The 20672-nt window shown below is 51.9% G+C and overlaps 1 protein-coding gene across 7 annotated transcripts in view; it reads left to right on the top strand.

The window, feature by feature from the left end:
* The window catches only part of SNED1 (sushi, nidogen and EGF like domains 1), an 87709-nt gene that overhangs the window by 46769 nt on the left and 20268 nt on the right, over positions 1–20672 (top strand). For 6 of the 7 annotated variants that reach the window (XM_060624380.3, XM_078450633.2, XM_060624379.3 and 3 more), the window contains 10 exons: positions 3782–3898; positions 4051–4167; positions 4328–4441; positions 4764–4937; positions 13983–14096; positions 14413–14526; positions 15513–15626; positions 16044–16340; positions 17823–18006; positions 19731–19843. In XM_060624380.3, the coding sequence (XP_060480363.2) occupies positions 3782–3898; positions 4051–4167; positions 4328–4441; positions 4764–4937; positions 13983–14096; positions 14413–14526; positions 15513–15626; positions 16044–16340; positions 17823–18006; positions 19731–19843 (1458 nt within the window). The remainder of the gene's footprint in view (positions 1–3781; positions 3899–4050; positions 4168–4327; positions 4442–4763; positions 4938–13982; positions 14097–14412; positions 14527–15512; positions 15627–16043; positions 16341–17822; positions 18007–19730; positions 19844–20672) is intronic. The other variant, XM_078450632.2, reaches the window with a different exon arrangement.

The following is a 20672-nucleotide window of genomic DNA, read 5'->3' as shown; positions in this document are numbered from 1 at the left end:
AAAGATTAGAGCAGAAGTAAACAATATAGAAACAAACAAAACAGTAGAACAGATCAATGAAACCAAGAGCTGGTTCTCTGAAAGAATAAACAAAGTTAATAAACCCCTGTCCAGACTGGACCCAAATAGATAAAATCATGAATGAAAGGGGAGAGATTACAACCGACACCACAGAAATACAAACAATTGTAAGAGAATACTATGAAAAATTATATGCCAACAAACTGGGCAATCTGGGAGAAATGGGCAAATTCCTAGAAACTCACAACTACTAAAACTCAAACAAGAAGAAATGGAATATTTGAACAGGCCCATAACCAGCAAAGAAATTGAATCTATAATCAAAAATCTCCAAACAAACAAACAAAAAATCTCCAAACAAACAAAAGTCCTGGGCTAGAGGGCTTCCCAGGGAATTTTCCTAGACATTTAAATTATTTTAATGTGTATTTATTTTTGAGAGGGAGAAGGAGACACAGAATCTGAAGCAGGCTCCAGGCTCTGAGCTGTCAGCACAGAGCCAGACATGGGCTCAAACCCACAAACCACAAGATCATGACCTGAGCCGAAGTCGGATACTTAACCAACTGACCCACCCAGCCGTCCCACTAACAGACACTTAAAGAAGAATTAATACCTACTCTTCACAAACTGTTCCAAAAAATACAAATGGGAGGAAAGCCTCCAAACTCATTCCCTGAAGCCAGTATTACCTTGATTCCAAAACCAAAGACTCCACTAAAAAGGAGAATCATAGGCCAATATTTCTGATGACCATGGATGCAAAAATTCTCAACAAGATACTGGCAAACTGAATTTAACAGTACATTAAAAGAATTATTCACCATGATCAAATGGGATTTATTCCTGGGCTGCAGCATTGGTGCAATATCTACAAATATCATGTTGGTGCAACATGATACACCACGTTAATAAAAGAAAGGATAAGAACCATATGATCCTGTCAATAGATGCAGAAAAAGCATCTGACAAAACATAGCCTCCATTCTTGATAAAAACTCTCAACAAAGTAGGGAGAGAAGGAATATACCTCAAACACCATAAAGGCCACATACAAAAGACCCACAGATAATATCATCCTCGGTGGGGAACAACTGAGAGCCTTTCCCCTACCGCCAGGAACAAGACAGGGTTGTCCAGTCTCACCAGTACTATTTAACATTGTACTGGAAAGCTTCGCCTCAGCAATCAGACAACAGAAAGAAACAAAAGGCATCCAAATCAGCAAGGAAGAAATCAAACTTTCACTATTTTGCAGATGACATGATACTCTACGTAGAAAACTCGAAAGACTATCAAAAAATTGCTAGAACTAATACATGAATTCAGCAAAGTTGCAGGATATAAAATCGACAGACAGAGATTGGTTGCGTTTCTATACACCAAGTAGCAAAGCAGCAGAAAAAGAAATCATGAAATTGATCCTATTTATAATTGCACCAAAACCAATTAGACACATAGGAGTAAACCTAACCGAGAAGGTAAAGGATCCATACCCTAAAAACTATAGGACACTTATGAAAGGAATTGAAGAAGACACAAAGAAATGGGAAAGTATTCCATGCTTATGGATTAGAAGAACGAACATTGTTAAAATGTCTATACTACCCAAAGCAATCTACACATTTAATGCAATCCCTGTCAAAATACCCTCAGCATTTTTTGCAGAGCTAGAACAAACAATCCTAAAATTTGCATGGAACCAAAAGAGCCGAATAGGCAAAGCAATTCTGAAAAAGAAAAACAAAACTAGAGGCATTATAATTGGTGTATTACAAAGCTGTAGTCATCAAGACAGTATGGTACTGGCATAAAAACAGACACATAGATCAATGGAACAGAGTATGGATCCACAACTGTATGGTCAACTCATCTTCGACAAAGCAGGAAAGAATATCCAATGGGAAAAAGGCAGTATCTTCAACAAACGGTGTTGGGAAAACTGGACAGTGACACACAGAAGAATGAAACTGGACCACTTTTTTACACCATACACAAAAATAAATTCAAAGTGGATGAAAGACCTAAATGTGAGACAGAAAACCATCAAAATCCTAGAGGAGAACACAGGCAGCAGCCTCTTTGACCTTGGCCAGAGCAACTTCTTGCTAGGCACATCACCAGAGGCAAGGGAAATAAAAGGAAACATGAACTGTTGGAACCTGGTCAAGATAAAAAGCTTCTGCACAGCAAAGGAAATAGTCAACAAAACTAAAAGGCAGCCTATGGAATGGGGGAATATATTTACAAATGACATATCTGATAAAGGGTTAATATCCAAAATCTATAAAGAACTTCAAACTCAACACCCAAAAAACAACCCAGTTAAGAAATGGGCAGAAGACATGAACAGACACTTTCCCAAAGAAGACATCCGGATGGCCAACAGACACGTGAAAAGATGCTCAACATCACTCATCGTCAGGGAAATACAAATCAAAACCACAATGAGATACCACCTCACACCTATAAGAATGGCTAAAATTAACAACACAAGAAACAACAGGTGTCGGTGAGGATGCAGTGAAAGGGAAACCCTCTTGCGCTGCTGGTGGGAATGCAAACTGGTGCAGCCACTCTGGAAAACAATGTGGAGGTTCCTCAAAAAACTAAAACTAGAACTACCCTACAACCTAGCAATTACACTATTAGGTACTCACCCAAAGGATACACGGATACGAATTCGAAGGGGTGCATGCACCCCAATGTTTTATAGCAGCATTACCAACAATAGCCGATAGCCGAACTATAGAAAGAATGCAAATGTCCATTGACAAACGGATGAAGAACATGTGATATATATACACATACACAATAGAACATTACCCAGCCATCACAAAGAATGAAATCTTGCCCTCTGCAACAATGTGGATGGATCTAGATGGTATTATGCTAAGTGAAATAAGTCAATCAGAGAAAGACAAATATCATATGCTTTCACTCCTATGTGGAATTTTAGAAACAGATGAACACAGGGGAAGTGGGGGGAAGAGAAAAGAGGGAAATAAACCGCAAGAGACCCTTTTTTTTGCAATATAATTTATTGTCAAATTGGCCAGCATACAGCGTGTAAAGCGTGCTCTTGGTTTTGGGGGTAGATTCCCGTGGCTCATCGCTTACATACGACACCCAGTGCTCATCCCAACAAGTGCCCCCCTCGATGCCCATCACCCATCTCCCCTCTCCCCCACCCCCCCATCCACCCTCAGTCTGTTCTCTGTATTTAAGAGTCAACCACAGGAGACTCTTAACGACAGAGAACAGACTGAGGGTTATGGAGGAGGGGGGGGGGGGGGCTAGATGGCTGATGGGCATTAGGAGACCACTTGGGATGAGTCCTGGATGTGGTACGAAGGGATGAATCACCGAATTCTCCTCATGAAACCAATATCGCACTGTATCTTAACTAACTAAAATTTAAATTGAAAAAAGAAAGAAAGAAAAAAAAAGTGGACTGCTGTGGATCCCAGTGTCGTATCAGCTGCGACCGGGCTCCTTGCTGGCTGTCACTTGCCTGCCGTGCAGGAAGCAGGGCTGCAGCGTCTGCTGCACTGTGGGGCCACATCTCCACCAGGAAGGGCCCAGTGGGCCCCAGAGCCTGGGCAGAAAGAGAGGAAGGGTGGGCAGAGGGCCCCCTGGGGCCCGCGGGCCAAGAAGAGGGGAGCAGGGCATCACGGGTGCCGCAGGGCTGGAGGCTGGCCCCTGTTCACCCACTTCTGTGTGTGTGTGTGTGTCTCTCTCTCTCGCCCACCCCACGCAGCCCGGCCACGCCTGTGCAGCTCGGGGCCCTGCCGGAACGGGGGCACGTGCAAGGAGGCCGGCAGCGAGTACCACTGCAGCTGCCCCTACCGCTTCACCGGGAGGCACTGCGAGATCGGTGCGCTCCTGGCAGCTGGCGTCAGCCTGGAAGGGCCGGGGGGGGGCCCAAGGCCCACCAGCTCTGGGGTGTGGGAGGGTCAGGGGAGGGGCACTGGGCGGTGGGTGCGGGACACCCGACACCTGACTCTGATGGGGCCCCTTTGTCTCCAGGGAAGCCAGACTCATGTGCCTCGGGCCCCTGTCACAATGGCGGCACCTGCTTTCACTACATCGGCAAATACAAGTGCGACTGTCCCCCAGGCTTCTCCGGGCGGCACTGCGAGATAGGTAAGGCGGGTAGAGGCCAGCGGGCCAGGGCACCTGGGGCAGCATGTCCTCCCAGTGGGCAGGGGTGGCCCCGCTCTGGAGGAGTGGGAGGCAGAGCTCCCGTGGAGCCCAGAGGCCGTCGGGGAGGTCCCAGTGACGGTGACCCCTTGTGCCCTTGCAGCCCCGTCCCCCTGCTTCCGGAGCCCCTGCTCGAATGGGGGTACCTGTGAGGACCTAGGCACAGATTTCTCCTGCCGCTGCCGAGCAGGGTACATGGGACGCCGGTGCCAGGCGGGTGAGAGGGCTGGGGGTTGGGGTGGAGGGACGGGATCTCTTCCTAATCCCGAAAGAGCAGAGGAGGGGAGGGGGAAGAAGGAAAATCCGACGGGCAGCCAGCCCTGGGAGTCAAGGCGCTTCCACCTGGAAGGGCTGTGCAGGGAGAAGGGTCCTAGGCCCTGTGGCCCAGCGGGGCAGAGGGCAGAGTGGCGGGGCAGAGGGCAGAGGGGAGGGGAGAAGGGTCCCAGGCCCTGAGGCCCGGTGGGGCAGAGGCCAGGGCAGGCGGAGAGGCCTCCGGCAGACGAATCTCAGTGCAGGACAGGGCCGCTGTGTCCTTACAGAGGTGGACTGCGGCCCCCCAGCGGAGGTGAAGCATGCCACGCTGCGTTTTAACGGCACTCGGCTGGGCTCGGTGGCCCTGTACAAGTGTGACCACGGCTACAGCCTGAGCTCCCCCAACCACGTCCGAGTCTGCCAGCCACAGGGCGTCTGGAGCGAACCTCCACAGTGCCACGGTGACCCGCGGGCCCTCCGGGGCAGGGTGGGCGGGTGGGTGGGCACAACCGGTGAGGTCCACAACCCCCTCGTCGGGGCCACCCAGAGGAGCACAGGAGCCACAGTTCTGACCCCGGTCCTCCCCTTCCTCCCTGCAAAGTCAGGTCACGACCCTGGTGGAGGCGGTGATGACTGTTCGCTAAGGGCCTCCCTGTCCTCAGAGCGAGGTGTCCAACTCATATGCCTACTGTGCAGATGAAGCAGCTCAGACCAGGAGGTGGCCCCAGGGCAGGGTTCTCAAGGGGCAGACTGGGGATTCAGGGCCTATCTCCTGCCTCTGGCCCTGGCCTCCCCCCTGGAAGCAGACCCTCCTTTGAACAAGGCCCCCAGGACACCCACAGCTGTTGGAGGAGGTCCGCTCCAGACAGCGTCACCTCCAGGCTCCCAGAGTGCGCCAGGTGCACGGCCTGGGGCGGCCCCCGTCTACCCGACGCCCCTGCAGGCATGGGGTCACTTTCACAACTGCATGTGTATTCCACTGCATCCCTAACTCTGTCCATCAGAAAATCTGTGTGATGTTAACACATCTTCACAAAGCAAGGAGTTTCAAACAAAGTAGCTCAGGGACCATGACAGCACCCAGAGATGGGGCGGGGGCGGGGGGGGGGAGCGGCACACAGTGCCGCTCTCTCCCAGCACCCTGCAAAGCCCATGCCGTGCGACCCCACACAGGTGAAGAATTCTGGACGATGGATGGGGCTGCCTAGCCCCACGTGTCTATACTTTCCTCCTATCCTTCCAAGCGCACGGGGCTGGTGGTTACTGTCTGGGAGAACACCCCTCTCCAACAATAATAGCAATAAAGTCCAGACAACAAATATTTAGGAGCAAAAGAAAGAAGGTGGACGAGCATAGAAATAGGCACGGCAGATAGACAGAAGAGAACGTGGCACTGGTCGTAAAAAAACAGGGTCGATAAATCATTTTTAACAAAAGAAAGTGGAAAAAAGAAGACTGAAGAACCCTAATAGTTGAAACAACAGTCACAATTTACAAATAGATACAGGTGAAGTTTTAATGAGTTGATAGGTCCATTTGAGGAATTTTCCCCCAGAGAAGCAGGGAGGCATGTGCAGATCAGAGAGAAAATGCAGGCTCTGTGGAGGGTGGAAGCAGATGTGCCAGCACGGAGGCAACGGGAGTCCAAGATGAGAGAAAAATAAAAACACAAGGAAACGTTTGACCAGCTGTGGAGCTCAGTTTCCAGAATGACAGGTGAGCCCCACGGCCTGACGGGCCTGGAACATCAAACAGGAGAAAAGAGGAACATTAGCGCATTACAGCCAAATTTAAGATTATCAGAGACAAACAGAAAAAGTCCTTAAGATAATGACTACGTGAGCAAGCATGATGGGCTGGCATCAGGGGTCGCAGATGCAGGGCAAGTGCTCGGCACCCGCCAATTCTCCCCCACGGCACTTATTACTAAGTGCATGGGAAGCCAGGAGACGGTCTGGAAAGCAAAGAGAGATTTCACACTCTCCCAAGGCTGAGGTCTCCAGTCTAGCTGGAGGGAGAGGCCTGTTCCAACCCTCAAGCATCTAAAGCCAATCGAGAACTGGCACTAACGAGCACAGTGCACCAGGCCCAGCCCAGCTCACTTCCTGACGATATCAGAGATCAGCTCCTCAGCCTAGCTGCCCAGTGCAGAGTGGAGCAAGCCCATGCTTGGTATGGGGTAGGTGTTTTCTGCTTCGGGCTGTCTGGTCTTGTACACAGTATGTGTAAGAAGCAAGAGATTATGACGTATCACCTCAAGAAGAAACAGGCCTGCGGATGACCCACACGTCTGCATTAGCAGACAAGGACTTTAAAAAAGCCATTATAAATACGTTCAAGAGAAGCAAAAGAGTGAGAGAACAGCACATTTGAGCAGAATAAAGAAAACTTCTTAAAGTAACAAAATTAAAAGGGCAACATCGAAAGTGAAGACTGATTGGGTACGCTTACCCATAGGATGGATACAACGGGAGAAAATCATGGACCTCAAGGACAAGTCAACAAAATGATTAAAACTAAAGATCAGAAGAAAAAACGAACTACGAATTACTTATAAATGAATTTTCAGCATTTTTTAATGCTTATTTATTTTTGAGAGAGACAAGAGCGCGAGCAGGGGAGGGGCAGAGAGAGGGAGACACGGATTCTGAGGCAGCTCCAGGCTCCAGCTGTCAGCACAGAGCCCGACGCGGGGCTCGAACTCATGAACGCCACGATCATGACCTGAGCCGAAGTCAGACGCTTAACTGACTGAGCCACCAATAAATGGTGCCCCCCATAAATGAATTTAAAAAAAAAACAACAGAGCATAAGAAATCTCTGATTTGGAAATATCGAGCAAACAAGCACATAATTGGAGTCCCGGAAAGAGAGGGCAGAAGAGGCAAAAGAAACATTTGAAGAGAGAATGACTGAGTATTTTCTAAAAATGAAGAAGTATGTCGACCCACAAATCCAAGAAGCTCAGCAAATACCACAAGATAAATATTGACATAAATAAACTTAAGACCTAAAAATTTTTATCTAGTCAAATTATTCAAATGTGAGGGCATAATAAAAAATATCCTCTTACAAAAACAGCTTCAGAGGCTGACCAAAAAAGAGTATTGGGGGGTGGGGGGGATAGTTATTCAAAAAGTAAGATAAACCTAGAATATTCTGTAAGCAATATGAGAAGGGAGAATTATCACATACTATAGTAAAGTCTGTCACTATCTAAAAGGAGATAGAAAAAAAAGCAGAAAAAAGTGACAGTTAAGATCATGATAGAAAAAATACAAGTCAATATGAATGAGCTAAATTTGCCATGTAAGAGATTGCCAGATCTTTTACAGAACAAAACGAAACAAGCTATACTTTCATAGATGAGACACTCCTAAATCAGAAGAACAAAAAAGTAAAAGTATGGAAAAAATATCACGTAAATACACATAGAGAAATAAAGCTGGTTTAGCTACACTACTATCAGCCACAATAGACTGTAAGACGGAAAGCATCATTAAGAATGAGAGGGTCTCCTCCAATAATTCGTTCAACTCACCAAGAAGATCGTTCTAAATATTCCAGCGTCTAATGCAATAGTCTCGATACATATAAAGCAAACATTAACAGACTGCACGAAGAAACTGAAGAAACTGACAGATTTACCTTAACACTGGGAAATTTTGAACCACCTCCCTCAATTAGTTCGGGTTAAGAAGCCAAAAAAAACAATAAGCAAAAAGAAGATCTGAATAATACAGCTAACAATTTGAACTAATTCATTCCCTGAACACACAGAAAATATTACATTATTAAGAAGAAGAAGAAGATAAATTTTAAATCTCCATGTTTAGATATTTTTAAAGATACTTTGAACTAACTTATCGGTAGAGGAAATATGGACAGTTACAAATTTTAAGTGAATATTAATCATTTTCTATATAGAAACTTGTGTGATGTAGCAAAAGCAGTGCTTCGTGGGAAATGTACAGCTTTATTTTTTTTACGATTTTATTTTTAAGTAATCTCTACACCCAGTGTGGGGGCTCAAACCCACAACCCCAAGATCAAGAGGTACGCACTCTACTGACTGAGCCAGCCAGGCACCCCTAGAAATTTACATCTTTAAATCCGCAATAAGAAAAGTTCAAAAATTAATGAATTAAATGTCTGAGTTTAGAAGTTAGGAAAAGGACAACAAATGATACAAAGTAGAAAGAAAAAGGTAACACAAGAGCCATAATTAACGAAACGTTAAGTCAAAAGTACAGAGAACACCAAAATCAGTTCTTTGAAAAGCCTATGAAAATGGACAAACTTCTATCAACTGATCAAGAAAAACAAAGAGCACAAATAAAAATACTTATAAATGAAACAAATTACATAGCCACAGATATAACAGAGATTAAAAAGATAATGAGAATGCTATCAACTAGTCTATACAAATAAATTTAAAACCTTAGCAGAAATGGACATAATATTCATAGAAAAATATAACTTACCAAAAAGGACTCAAGGAAATGTAGAAAGCCTACATAATTCTGTAAAGGTCTAAAGGTATTGAAGCAGCAGTTAAAGCATTTTCTCACAAAGAAACTCCAGGACCAAACAATGTTATAGGTAAATTCTACCAAATTGCCAACCAATAGATCATCGCATCATTATATAGGCTCTCTGGAGAGTAGAATATAAAGCATATGTGCCAACCTATTCTATGAGGCCAGTATAGTCTTGTTGCCAACACCAGATATGGACAGTGGGAAAAAGTCAGCCGTGAGTCTGTTAAACATGTGGACATAGATGCAGAAACTCGATGGTCTATGAAGACTATACATACCATTGTCAAGCTGGGTTGTTGCCATGAATAGTTCGATATTAGGAAAACCTGCTCTATCAACCAACTGAAGGAGAAAAAGCATGTAAGTATCTGAATAAGTGCATAATAAACATTTGGCAAAATTTATACCCATTCATGAAATAAATTCTTACCAAATAAGGAATAAAAATGTACTTCCTTACCAGATAAAAATAAGACACACACACACACACACACACACACACACACCCGTAGTGCCATGTGGTATAAAATATATAGGGTTTGCTGGAGGAAAAGCTTAAAAGAGAGAAGGAGCAGAATCCACATAACCCCAAAGTGTGCATCGTCCCACAGAGAGGTGTGCTTAGGCTGGGCACAGCCAGACTGGTCATACTGTGTGTAACCAAGCTGTAAGACTTCACACCTTTACAGAGGAAGGACTACAGGTTACATCGAGAGAGCTGTGGAACAATGGGTGTCCTGACCCTTGTCATACAGAGGTAGGATCTGGAATTGAAAAGCTGTGCTTCTGTTGATCTGACTCAAACACACGGAGCGGCCAACAGGGGGAAGGAAATTAGCTTCTGAAGCAGTTTTACTATGCTTCTCCTCAAACCCCAAGTAAACATTATCCTAAATAGACATTCCTCTTAAAACTGGGGACAAGGATGCCCACTGTCACTAAGCCTCATCAAAATTATATTTCATGTATTAGCCAGTGCAATAAAGAAAAAGAAACTAAAGTCATGAGAATACTAAATAGGAAGTTAAAATGTCAGTATTTGTAGCTGATAAGGTTGTCTTTAACCTGCAGGCAAACCACTGAAAATGGCAGGAAACATAGTATGTTTAGTGGATATAGATTATTATAACACAATTACATTTTAACATCTCAACAATCGAAAACGTAATTATAAAAAAACCTATGCAGAGAAAACCAATGAAACTGAAAGGTGGTTCATTGAAAGGCTTAATAAAATTGACAAACCTCTAGCTATACTGATCAAGAAATAAAAACGAAAAATTAGCAATATCAGAATTAAAGAAGTGTCATCACTAAGGATCCTACCAGCATTTAAAGGACAACAAAGAGATATTGTGGACAACAGTAGGCCAATGTATCTGGCAAGGGAAAGAAAAGGGACTACCTTGAAAGACACAAATTACTAGAAATGACAGAAAAATAAATAAAAAATACGAATAGCTCTGTATCTACTAAAGAAATTTAATTCATAATTAAAAACCTTTCTGCAAGAAAATGGCAAGACTGGATTGCTTCATAGATGAATTCTAACAAACACTGAAGGAAAGAATAATACTAACCCTACACAAGCTTTTTTAGAAAATACAGGAGAAAGAGTACTTCTCAATTCATTTTGTGAGACCAGTATTGCCTTGATAGCAAAAGCAGACAGAAAGGTTATTTTAAAAAATGAAATCAGAGACTAATATTCCTTACCAACATGAGCATAAATATCTTAACAAAGTCTTACTAAATCAAACCCAGTGTTACATAAAAAGTATGATATATCATGACCAAGTGGGAGTTATCTCAAGAACACAGGTTGGCTTAATACTTGAAAAATGTAATTCACCATATTAGGATAGGAAGAAGAAAACCATATAGTCATTTCAATAGAAGCAGAAAAATCATTTCAAAATATTCAACTACTGTTTAAGACTCTTACTAAGCTAAGAGTGGAAGGGAAGATCTTGAACCTGATGAGGGCATCCATGAAACACCAACCTCTAACAAAGGACTTCACGGTGGGAGACCTGTGGCTGCAATCAGTAACAAGGCGACTGTGTCCATCTCACCAATTCCTTCCAGCATTGCCCAGGAGTTCCCAGACGGTGCCACAGCCAAGGAAAGGAAATTAAAGTCACATCTACTGGAAAGGAAGGGGACATGATCATGCACATAGGAAATCCCAAGAAATTCTACAAAAGAAGCTATAGGACAAATAAGCAAATTCAAGTGGGTCACAGGACACAGGACGACATTTCAGAACCTTGATAGTTTCATATTCTGGCAGTGAACACTTGGAAAATAAAATAAAATGAACAATATTGTGTGTAACAGCACCAAAAACATGATACATTTTTACATGTGTGAAATGAATTGTAGACATAAATGTAAAAGCTAAAACTATAAACTTCTAAAAGAGCATCGGAGACAGTCTTCTTGACAGCCGGAGTAAAATGGTTATGCATTTGGAAAGATATTACATTGTCCCCTGCTTTTCACCACACACAAGAATTCCTTCCAGATTAAGGACTTAAATGTTTTTCTAAAACTATAAAATTTTATGTGGAAAGTATAGGTATCTTTTGGCCTTGGGATTAGGAAAGTTTTCTTAAGCCACAAAAAAGCACTATCAAAGGGGCACCTGGGTGGCTCAGTCAGTTGAGCGTCTGACTTTGACTCAGGTCACGATCTCGCGGTCTGTGAGTTCGAGCCCCGCATTGGGCTCTGTGCTGACAGCTCGGAGCCTGGAGCCTGCTTCGGATTCTGTGTCTCCCTCACTCTCGCTCTCTCTCTCTCTTTCTCTCTCTCTCTCTGCCCCTCCCCCACTCATGCTCTGTCTCTCTCTGTCAAAAATAAATAAACATTGAAAAAAAGCTCTATCAAAGAAAAAAATGGACAAATTTGACTATATAAATATGAATTTAAAATCATCAGCCCTAAGGAAGAAAGTGAAATATAAGCGACAAACCGGGAAAAGATGTATTTATACAAAACTGGTTTCAAGAATATATAAAGAACTCTGTGAATGAATAAGAAAAGAATAATCAACCCAATAGGAAAACTGGCAAAACACCTGAGTAAGCCCTTCATGGAAGAGGAGATACTGAAAGCCAACAAAAACAAGGAGAAATATTAGTAATCAGTGAGCTGCACATCAAAAGCTCACGGAGGCAGTTGACAAACCTAAGAAGCCATCTGCTGGTGAAAACGTGGATGGGCAGGATTTCCTAGCAACGGCTGGAGGGAGTGTAAGTAGGGGAAACACTTTGAAAAGGGTCTAACAGTCTGCCTGTCCAGCTGACCATGCGTATAAGCTGTGTGCCCGTGATTCCACCTGTAGGCTTAGCACACTTACACCAGGAGCTAGGAAAGGAAAAAAAAAAAAAAAAAAAAAAAAAACAGAAGCAGGTTTCTATCATAACAAAAAGTCCACAACCAACCCAAAGGCCCAGCAAACGACACCGGACAAAGTATGGTGTGGTCACACCACGGATCCCACCGCCGCCCCCATGTTCACGCAGCAGAAAGCAGAGACCCCGGAGATGCGGAGGCCCCTCGCGCCTTCCAAGAGAAGAGTCCCTATACCCCAATATCTTATCAGTAAAGTTCATATGTAGCACAAACAAACCATACATGTTTAGGTGATTCATAAAAATCGAAACACGGAAGAGGTAACAAGATCGTGGCCCTGAAAATTCCATCCCCGGGGGTGGGGAGGGGCACGTGCCGGTGAGCCGGTGGACATTGTAGCTCCCAGGCGTCATTACTTACTCATCTGCATTTTGAGCAGGAACAGTAAACTTTTAGAAGTTGAAAATTTTGAATTCGGAAGTACACTTCCCAGTTTAAAAGAAAAAGTGAGCCTGTGGCCGATACTTCAAAGGGAGGGCCCCGTCCCCATTGCGCCGGTTTCATATGGGATTGCTGTGTATCGAACGAACAAGATTGGGCCTGGCCACCCGAGAGCCACTGGGGTGAAGTCCCACACCACCTCTGCGAGCCCTCGGGTCATCATGAGTGCCCGCTGTCCCCGGGCCTGCTGCCGCTGCCTCCTCTCCCGGGTGTCCCCCGCTGCCTGGTTTCTAGCCTCTCCAGGCACTGAGAGGTGCTGGACACTTCTGTCTGTCTCCTCGAACAAAGCTGATTTATGTCCATCTTATTCGGCCTCAAGCCACTGCCTCCAATCGCAACACTGCTTTATTCTTGGGGTCTCTCCTGGTGCCCGTGCACCTGGGCGCCCCTCCCTCGGAAGCTGGTAGAGCTGCACGGGGGCTCCTGCCAGGTACCTGTGCGTCTGCAGCACAGGGCACAAAGGAGCCCACTGTGAGCTGAGTAAGACTGCGGGGCACAGCTCCAGCCCCTCCTGCCCAGGCTGCCGGGCCCACCACTGCCTGCCCTCAGACCCCTGCCTCTCCGGCTTCTAGAAAGACAGAGGTTTACAAACATCTCTGCCTCCGCCTCCCCAGGGAGACGGACAGCGCAGCTGAACAAGCTGACCTTGATCTCCTCTTGCAGCCCCTCCTTCTGCAGCCTCCGCCTCAGGGGTAGAGGAGGTGGGGTGGAGAGAGTCCCACCCTGACCACCCCTGGCCCTGTGCTCCGAGCCAGCAGAGGGAGGGGAGAGGCCTTTGGGGTACACTGACGGACGAGCCCTGTGCCCTCCACACTTAGGTAGGACTCTGATGCTGCCCCAGGGAGGGCCAGGCCCAGGATGCCTCCGGGCCCCTGAGAAGCCTGGAAGGGAAATGCTGGAGTGACCTGGGGGTGAGCCTTTGCTGGGCAGACAGTGGAGAGGGTGGGTGTCAGGATGAAGCCGCAGGGCACACGTGGAACCCTGGGTGTGGTGGAGGCCCGTGTAGAGCCCACGCAGGGCTGTGTCATCCCGTGCAGGGCCCATGTAGGGCCACGCAGCCTCCTATCCTGTCTCTGCAGAGACAGACAAGTGCCCCTGTCTCTGCAGAGACAGATGAGTGCCAAATGCAGCCTTGCAGAAATGGAGGCTCCTGCAGGGACCTCCCGGGGGCCTTTGTCTGCCAGTGCCCCGCAGGCTTCACTGGAGTCCACTGCGAGACAGGTAGGGGCTGCGCTTGGGTGGGTCCCCTGAGCGGCTGGGCCCTCACCCACGATCGCGATGCCCCGGACACCCCGGGCAAACCTGTTTTCAACAAGCCTAGACCCTGGACCGCTGAGAGGGCAGAGGGAAGGGGCTGGGGCCCATGGCCCAGCTGGACAGGCCCCCTGGTGGGAGGGACCCCAGGGCTGAGGGGGGTTTGCCCAGCCCCCCCACCTGGCATCTCTCCTCGGTTCCCCTTCCCTTCTTCCCGCTGTCCTCTCCTCCCTCCCCCAGACACCCCCTTGCGGCTCTGGCCGACTCTCTGGGTATTCTCCAGAGGTGGATGCCTGCGACTCCAGCCCCTGCCAGCACGGAGGCCGGTGTGAGAACGGTGGCGGGGCCTACCTGTGCGTCTGCCCAGAGGGCTTCTTCGGCTACCACTGCGAGACAGGTAGGGAGGTGGGGGCAAGTCCCTGCTCCCTCTCCAGCGGCCCCAGCTCCCCCCGGGAGACCCGGGCTGGCCCCTTGTCCAGCCTGGACGGGCGGAGCTCACCACAGCCCCAGAGTCCTCACGGCTCCTCAAGGCTGGAGACGCTCCCCGCCTTTTCCCCCTTTATAGGACTTGCCACCGTCTGGAGCCGCCTCTTCGATATAACCCCAACTTGCTGACCTCAGCTCTCCTCCTGGGATGGGTGTGTCCTGGGGGCACATCCTGGCCTATCCTGTTCTAGGCCCCAAGCCAGGCCCGGCCGGCGGCACCGCACTGTGTAGGGTGCACGCTGCAGGGCAGCGAGGGCTGTGCTGGGGAGGAGGTGTGCCATCCACACACTGCAGGGCGGCGGTGGGGAGGGGGCCCGGGCGGAAGCATGGCGGGACCGTTTGCGGCCAGGGGATCTCACCGCGCAGGCTTGGGGTGGGCGGGGGCACACCCGGAAGACCAAGGTTAGTGGCCGTGACGGTGATAAGGGGACACGTTGGTTGTTTGCCACTGTTTCCTGAGGCTCCACTGGGAACCTGCTGACCCTGGCCCTGGCCCGGGAAGCCCAGGTCCGCTCGGTGCCCGCAGCCCTGGCGCAGAGGGAGGTTGCAGAGGGCTGGGGCCCTTGGATGCCCGGCTGCCAGCTGCCCCCCCAGGAGGGGCCAGCACCGCGCTCGCCCCCGAGTCACCACCTGCCAGCCCACCTTGGCTTGGAGCAGCAGTGGGACAGCCCGGCTCAGGAGGAAAGACACACTTGCCCAGCCCCTCAGTGGGACCTCCAGCAACAGCAAGCCCTGCAGTCCCCGTCAGACAATGTCCCCTCCTTCACTTCCTAAATCCCTGCCTGTGATGGTACCAGCCACCTCCACCCCACAAACACACCCACACAGGAAGGACAAGGGTCCCGCTGGCAGAGCTGCTAAAACCCCAGTGTTCACCAATACTTTCCCCTCTCCCAGTGAGCGACCCCTGCTTCTCCAGCCCCTGTGGGGGCCGCGGCTACTGCCTGGCCAGCAACGGGTCCCACAGCTGCACCTGCAAAGTGGGCTACACGGGCAAGGATTGCGCCAAAGGTGAGGTGGCAGAGGCACCAGTGTGGGGGGCGGGGCCTCCCTCACCCCTCAGAGGGCACAGGCGCCCCCGGGGACAGGCCACAGTGCTGAGCGGCCCCCCAGAGCAGAGCGTCTAGGCAGCTGCTTACCCAGGCTCTGCCCAAGAAGCAGGGAGGGTTATAAAAATACTCCGGGAGGCATAAATGCAGTCACAGGTGCGCACACACCTGAGACCTGGGAGGCACTGGCCAGAGGCTGAGAGAAGAGGTCCACCGCAGGCAACAGGAGCTGGCTCCCCACCCCCAGCAGCTGCCCCACGTCCACCCCCCAGGGTAGCAGGCCCAAGAGCCGCCAGGTGAGATATCTGACCGGGGGCCAGGGCTTCCGTGGCCGACAGCTGACCACCCCCTTCCCTTGTTCTCCACCGAAACCCTGAAGAGCTCTTCCCGCCAACGGCCCTCAAGGTGGAGCGAGTGGAGGAGAGTGGGGTGTCCATCTCCTGGCGTCCACCTGAAGGTCAGGCCGCCAGGCAGATGCTTGACGGCTACGCGGTCACCTACGCCTCCTCGGACGGTGCCTACCGCCGCACAGATTTCGTGGACCGGAGCCGCTCCTCGCACCAGCTCCGGGCCCTGGCAGCCGGCAGAGCCTACAACATCTCCGTGTTCTCCGTCAAGCGCAACGCCAACAACAAGAATGACATCAGCAGGCCGGTGCTGCTCCTCACCCGCACACGTGAGTGCCCGCCTGGACGTGCCTGCTGCCACCTGGAGAGGCACACTGGCCAGGCACCCCGAGGCACCACGGGGACCCTTAACCTGTTCCCCGGACAGTGGCTAACAGAGATAAGAGCCGGTGGCTTAGGAGTGAGGCTAGGGGAGAAGTGCGGGTCTCCCTGAGAAGGCACCTGTGACGAGCCAGCGCATGTTGGGGCGTCCAGGAGGCCACCCCAACACGCTGAGGGGGGAGACGGCAGCTCGGAGGGGCCGGGGAGGGAGCCTGCTGGTGGCAGGTCTAGAGAAGGGGGGTGGGGCAGAGAGGGTGCCTCTAGTGCTGTTGCAGAGTAGCTAGAAACCTAGCCGAGGGAGACCTCGGGGCCTTAACTGGCTTGCCTGTTTCTGGGCTCTACGGGGGAGGAGCCAATGGTGGGCAGGGGCCAGGGGACCCTGGGGACTTTGGAAGGGGGTGCTGGAGGCTGGAGGAAGGAGTATGGATCAGGCAATGGTCCCTTGGGCAGCACTGAGGGGCCGTGGGGGCAGCCAGTAGGGGTTCAGAGTGTGGCCAGCACACAAGGGGCTCCGCGCCCGCCACACCAGGTGCTGGCACAGGTCAAAGCAGGCAGGCGGGGCCGGCCACAGGAGCGCCGTGAGGCCAGACAGCCATGGCCCACCGGTGGGGACTCGGGCTGGGTAAGGAGGGAGGTGAGGACGCTCAGAGGCATGGAGAGGAACTTAGCGGGAGAAGGGAGGGTGCCCTAACATCACCTGCCAGCCCGAGCCAGACACTAACCCTGAGGACATTGAGGGCCAAGTGAGAGATGAGATAAGAAACTCAGGACAGGTGTGTCGTGGGAAAGCACAGCCAAGAGGCACCTACAGCGAACTTGGGCGGCAGGTAGGCCGAGCGAGCTTGCGGGGTGGAGTGGGCTCAGCCTGAGCTTGGCTTCAGGAAGAAGTGGCACCCCTCCCCCTCCACCATCAGAGTGGGGTCTCCCCAGGAGATCACGGTGGGCAGAGCCAGCACTGCCCGCCAGACCGGGCACCGCACCTGCCCAGGGAGCCAAGGGCTCCCCTCCCAGCTCCCGTGCTGAACCCAGACCCTTCCCTGCGGCAGCCCAGAGTTTTCCCAGCTTCTATGCCCGCTGGCCCAAGCGTCACCCAAACGTTCACTGTCAGTGTGACCAAATCAGACAGACACAGGGGAAGGGGATTCCCAGGGTCCGTGCATGTCCAAACGTGTCTAAATAGGCAAGACTGCAGGCCTCCGGTGGAGCTGACTGCACCGCCCACCCCAGGCTGGAGTCCGGGGCCTGACTTCCCCTAGTCCCACTGTGGCCAAGGGGTGCACTCAGCAAGCCCAGGTGGGCCCGCACCTCACTTGGGCCACCTCTGTGACCCCCAGCACACTTCCTGAGCCTTGTCTCATTGTCTCAAGCCCCTGCCCTCCCCTGGAGACGAGGAGGTGCCAGCATCAGCTGAGGGGCCCATTGCCCCCCAGGACCCCGCCCCGTTGAGGGCCTTGAGGTCACCAACGTGACAGCCAGCACCATCTCAGTGCGGTGGGCTCTGCACAGGATCCGTCACGCAACTGTCAGCGGCGTTCGTGTGTCCATCCGGCATCCCGAGGCCCAGGAGGACCAGTCCACCGATATGGACAAGAGCGTGGACAAGTTCACGTTCGGGTGAGAGCACAGGGCCGGCCTTCCCTTCCCTCGGGGCCCCAGAGCTTCCTCCTCTCTCCCTCTGTGTCCTTACCCTGCCATTCCCCAGCTATCCAGCCTGCCGTGAGAAGCAGGGATGTGTGTGTGTGCGCTCCCCCCGCCCCGGGTCCCCCAGGCACCTGCCCGCCCTGCCTCATCACGGGGCTGCAGAGACTCTCGAAAACTCTGGGAGGTGCTGCCTCCCGCACAGATAAGGAGGGAGACTGGGCCGCCTGGAGGGCAGCACGGCCCGAGTCACACAGGCCCCTCTGAAAGGGAGACGCAGGGCACCCCTGCGGTTGCTTTACGTTTTTATGCTGTTTAAATAATATGGTCAAACCTTAAACTGGGCACAGAACCATCTTATGCTGAATGATTACAAATCAGATGCAAACGGAATTACAAAGTAGCTCCGAGCGGCTGAGGACTGAAGTGTGCTCGGACAGCCCGCAGCGAAGGCTCACACTCCCCGGCCTCAGCCCCCAGCGGCCCCGTGGGCCTTCACCAGCCAGAGGGGCTTCCGAGACCTGCTGGGGATGGTGCTGGAAGACAGGAGGGTGGGAAGGAAGACTAGCTGGCCGCGGCCTGGGGTCCCTGTGCCTGCAGCGTGCACACGGCTCTGGTAGAGGACAGGCCCACCTAACTGCCCACACCCGACAGCAGCGGGCCATGTCGCCAGATCAGCAGCATCCTGCCCAGAGCAGCCACGGGCCACGGCCATGGGGAGGGCTGTCTGGAAGGCAGGCGCTGCAGGGGTCGGGGCAGGCGAGCCGGGCACAGCACTCAGTCCCCTCTGCACCACCGAGCCGCGTTGCTTCTAGTTGGCGGACTTCCCAACACCGTATTTCCCATGCCTGCTGTGCCGGAGACAAGACTCTGCTCTCTTTGTCTCTTAAGTGTCGCTGTGACCTTGCTTGATGTACATCCTGCCCACTTCCGAAGAACAGTGTCACAAAAACACACGTGGGGCCCCGGGTGGGCACTTGGTGAGTCAGGGTCCCCAAGACCACCTGGCTCGGTGAGTCACTGGGGGCCCCCCCCCAGACTCAGCACAGGCCGCGCTCCCAGCTGGGATTCACAACACAGAAATGGTAGGGCGCGCAGGAAGGGAGAAGTCGGGGGAGCAGGCCCGAGCTCCCGGGCGCCCTCCCTGTGCGCTCACACAGGCCACCACCAGGTGCCTGTGAGAGACGCAGCGCCCGGGGTTTTAATCGGGGGCTGGGCACGGGGCCCCCCGGGCCTGGCGTAGATCCCGGATGCCCAGGCGGAAGCGGGTGCTCAGCTCGAACCACGCCGCACAGACCGCACAGACGTCGGGGGGCAGCGAGGTCCTCTTATCCATGAGTTCCAGCCGCGGGCCACCTGGCGGGCGGGCGTTCCCGAGGAGGGCAGCGGGGCCTGCTTGTCAACCCTTTCTGCACAATGACCTCCAAGGGCCCTCCCTTTTCTGGCCTCTCCTGTCTGAACACCAGCCTGGGCACTACAGCCGCCGCAGGCAGGCGTGGGCTCTTCTCGACCTTTGCCCTGTTCTAGACAGACCAGGGAGGAACTCCCACCTGAGGAGCACACAGGTCTCAGCCCACAGATATGGTCCTTGTGGAGGCCCCCCGGGCCACCTGCAGGACCACTCACACCTCTTCCCCCACCTGTGTGGGAGGAGTCACAGTCTGTAATGGAGTCTCTCCCCCTCCCCTCCCCTCCCGCAGGGCCCTGCTGCCAGGAAGGAGATACACCATCCACGTGACTGCCCTCAGTGGGCTCGGGGGACAGGAGCCTCCCACCGAGAGCCTGGCCTCGGCCCCGCTGCACGTGTGGACGCGTGAGTACAGGGGCATGAGCTCAGCTCTTAAGGGAACTTTGCCAGCCATCACCTCCCTCCAGCCCCAGTCCTACCAAAGTGGCCCTGATGCCCCAGAGGTCTCTTCCCCTCCAGTGCCAGGGAAGGCGGCCTTCCCGGGAAGCCCCCTGCTTGCGCATTCACCCGGCACCCGGATGCTCCTGGGCTCCTACCGGATGGGAGTCACGAGCCAAAGGCCAGAGGGGCACACCGGTGAATGCACACGCTGTCCACTCCTGATCTCCATGGTGTCTCATGGGCAGGAGACCTGGCCCTCACCAGCCCTCCCAGCCCAACGTGTGGGAGGGGGCTAGAGTGCCGTGCGGTCCACGCACAAGGGGACCAGTGAACACGGGGGATGCGTGGTGAGGACGGAAGGTCTAGGCGGGGCCTTGCCCAGCGGGGAGGCATACGGATGGCCCATGGGGCAAGGGTGATCACAGGTTCAAGTCCTGGCACTGACCCTGAGGCTGGGACCCTGGCCCATTATTCCCTGCCTGTCTAGCCCAGCCCCTCTTATGTGTCCCAGGAGGAGGTGCATATGGCCAGGCTTAGGGGATCAAAAGGAGGACACGCTGACAGGCCGCGCAGGCATGGGGGCCTCCGTGGGTGCACCGGGCAGCATTCTGGGGTGCATCTCGGGCAGGAGGACGTGCTGCTACAGACACCCCTCCACACCATCCTTCAGGACCACAAGGTTGTCCGTAATGACCAGACTTGGCTTCGCACGAGGCTTCGGCAATCCACGTCAGATCTGTAAACGTGGCGGTGGCAGGAGACCCCGCCGGCCCCCGTCACCTCCCTCCCCTGC

This window comes from Panthera onca, chromosome C1 (genome assembly GCF_046562875.1).
Source record: "Panthera onca isolate mPanOnc1 chromosome C1, mPanOnc1 haplotype 2, whole genome shotgun sequence".
In the NCBI taxonomy this organism is placed as follows: Eukaryota; Metazoa; Chordata; class Mammalia; order Carnivora; family Felidae; genus Panthera; species Panthera onca.
This window is presented reverse-complemented; position numbering and strand designations above follow the sequence as displayed.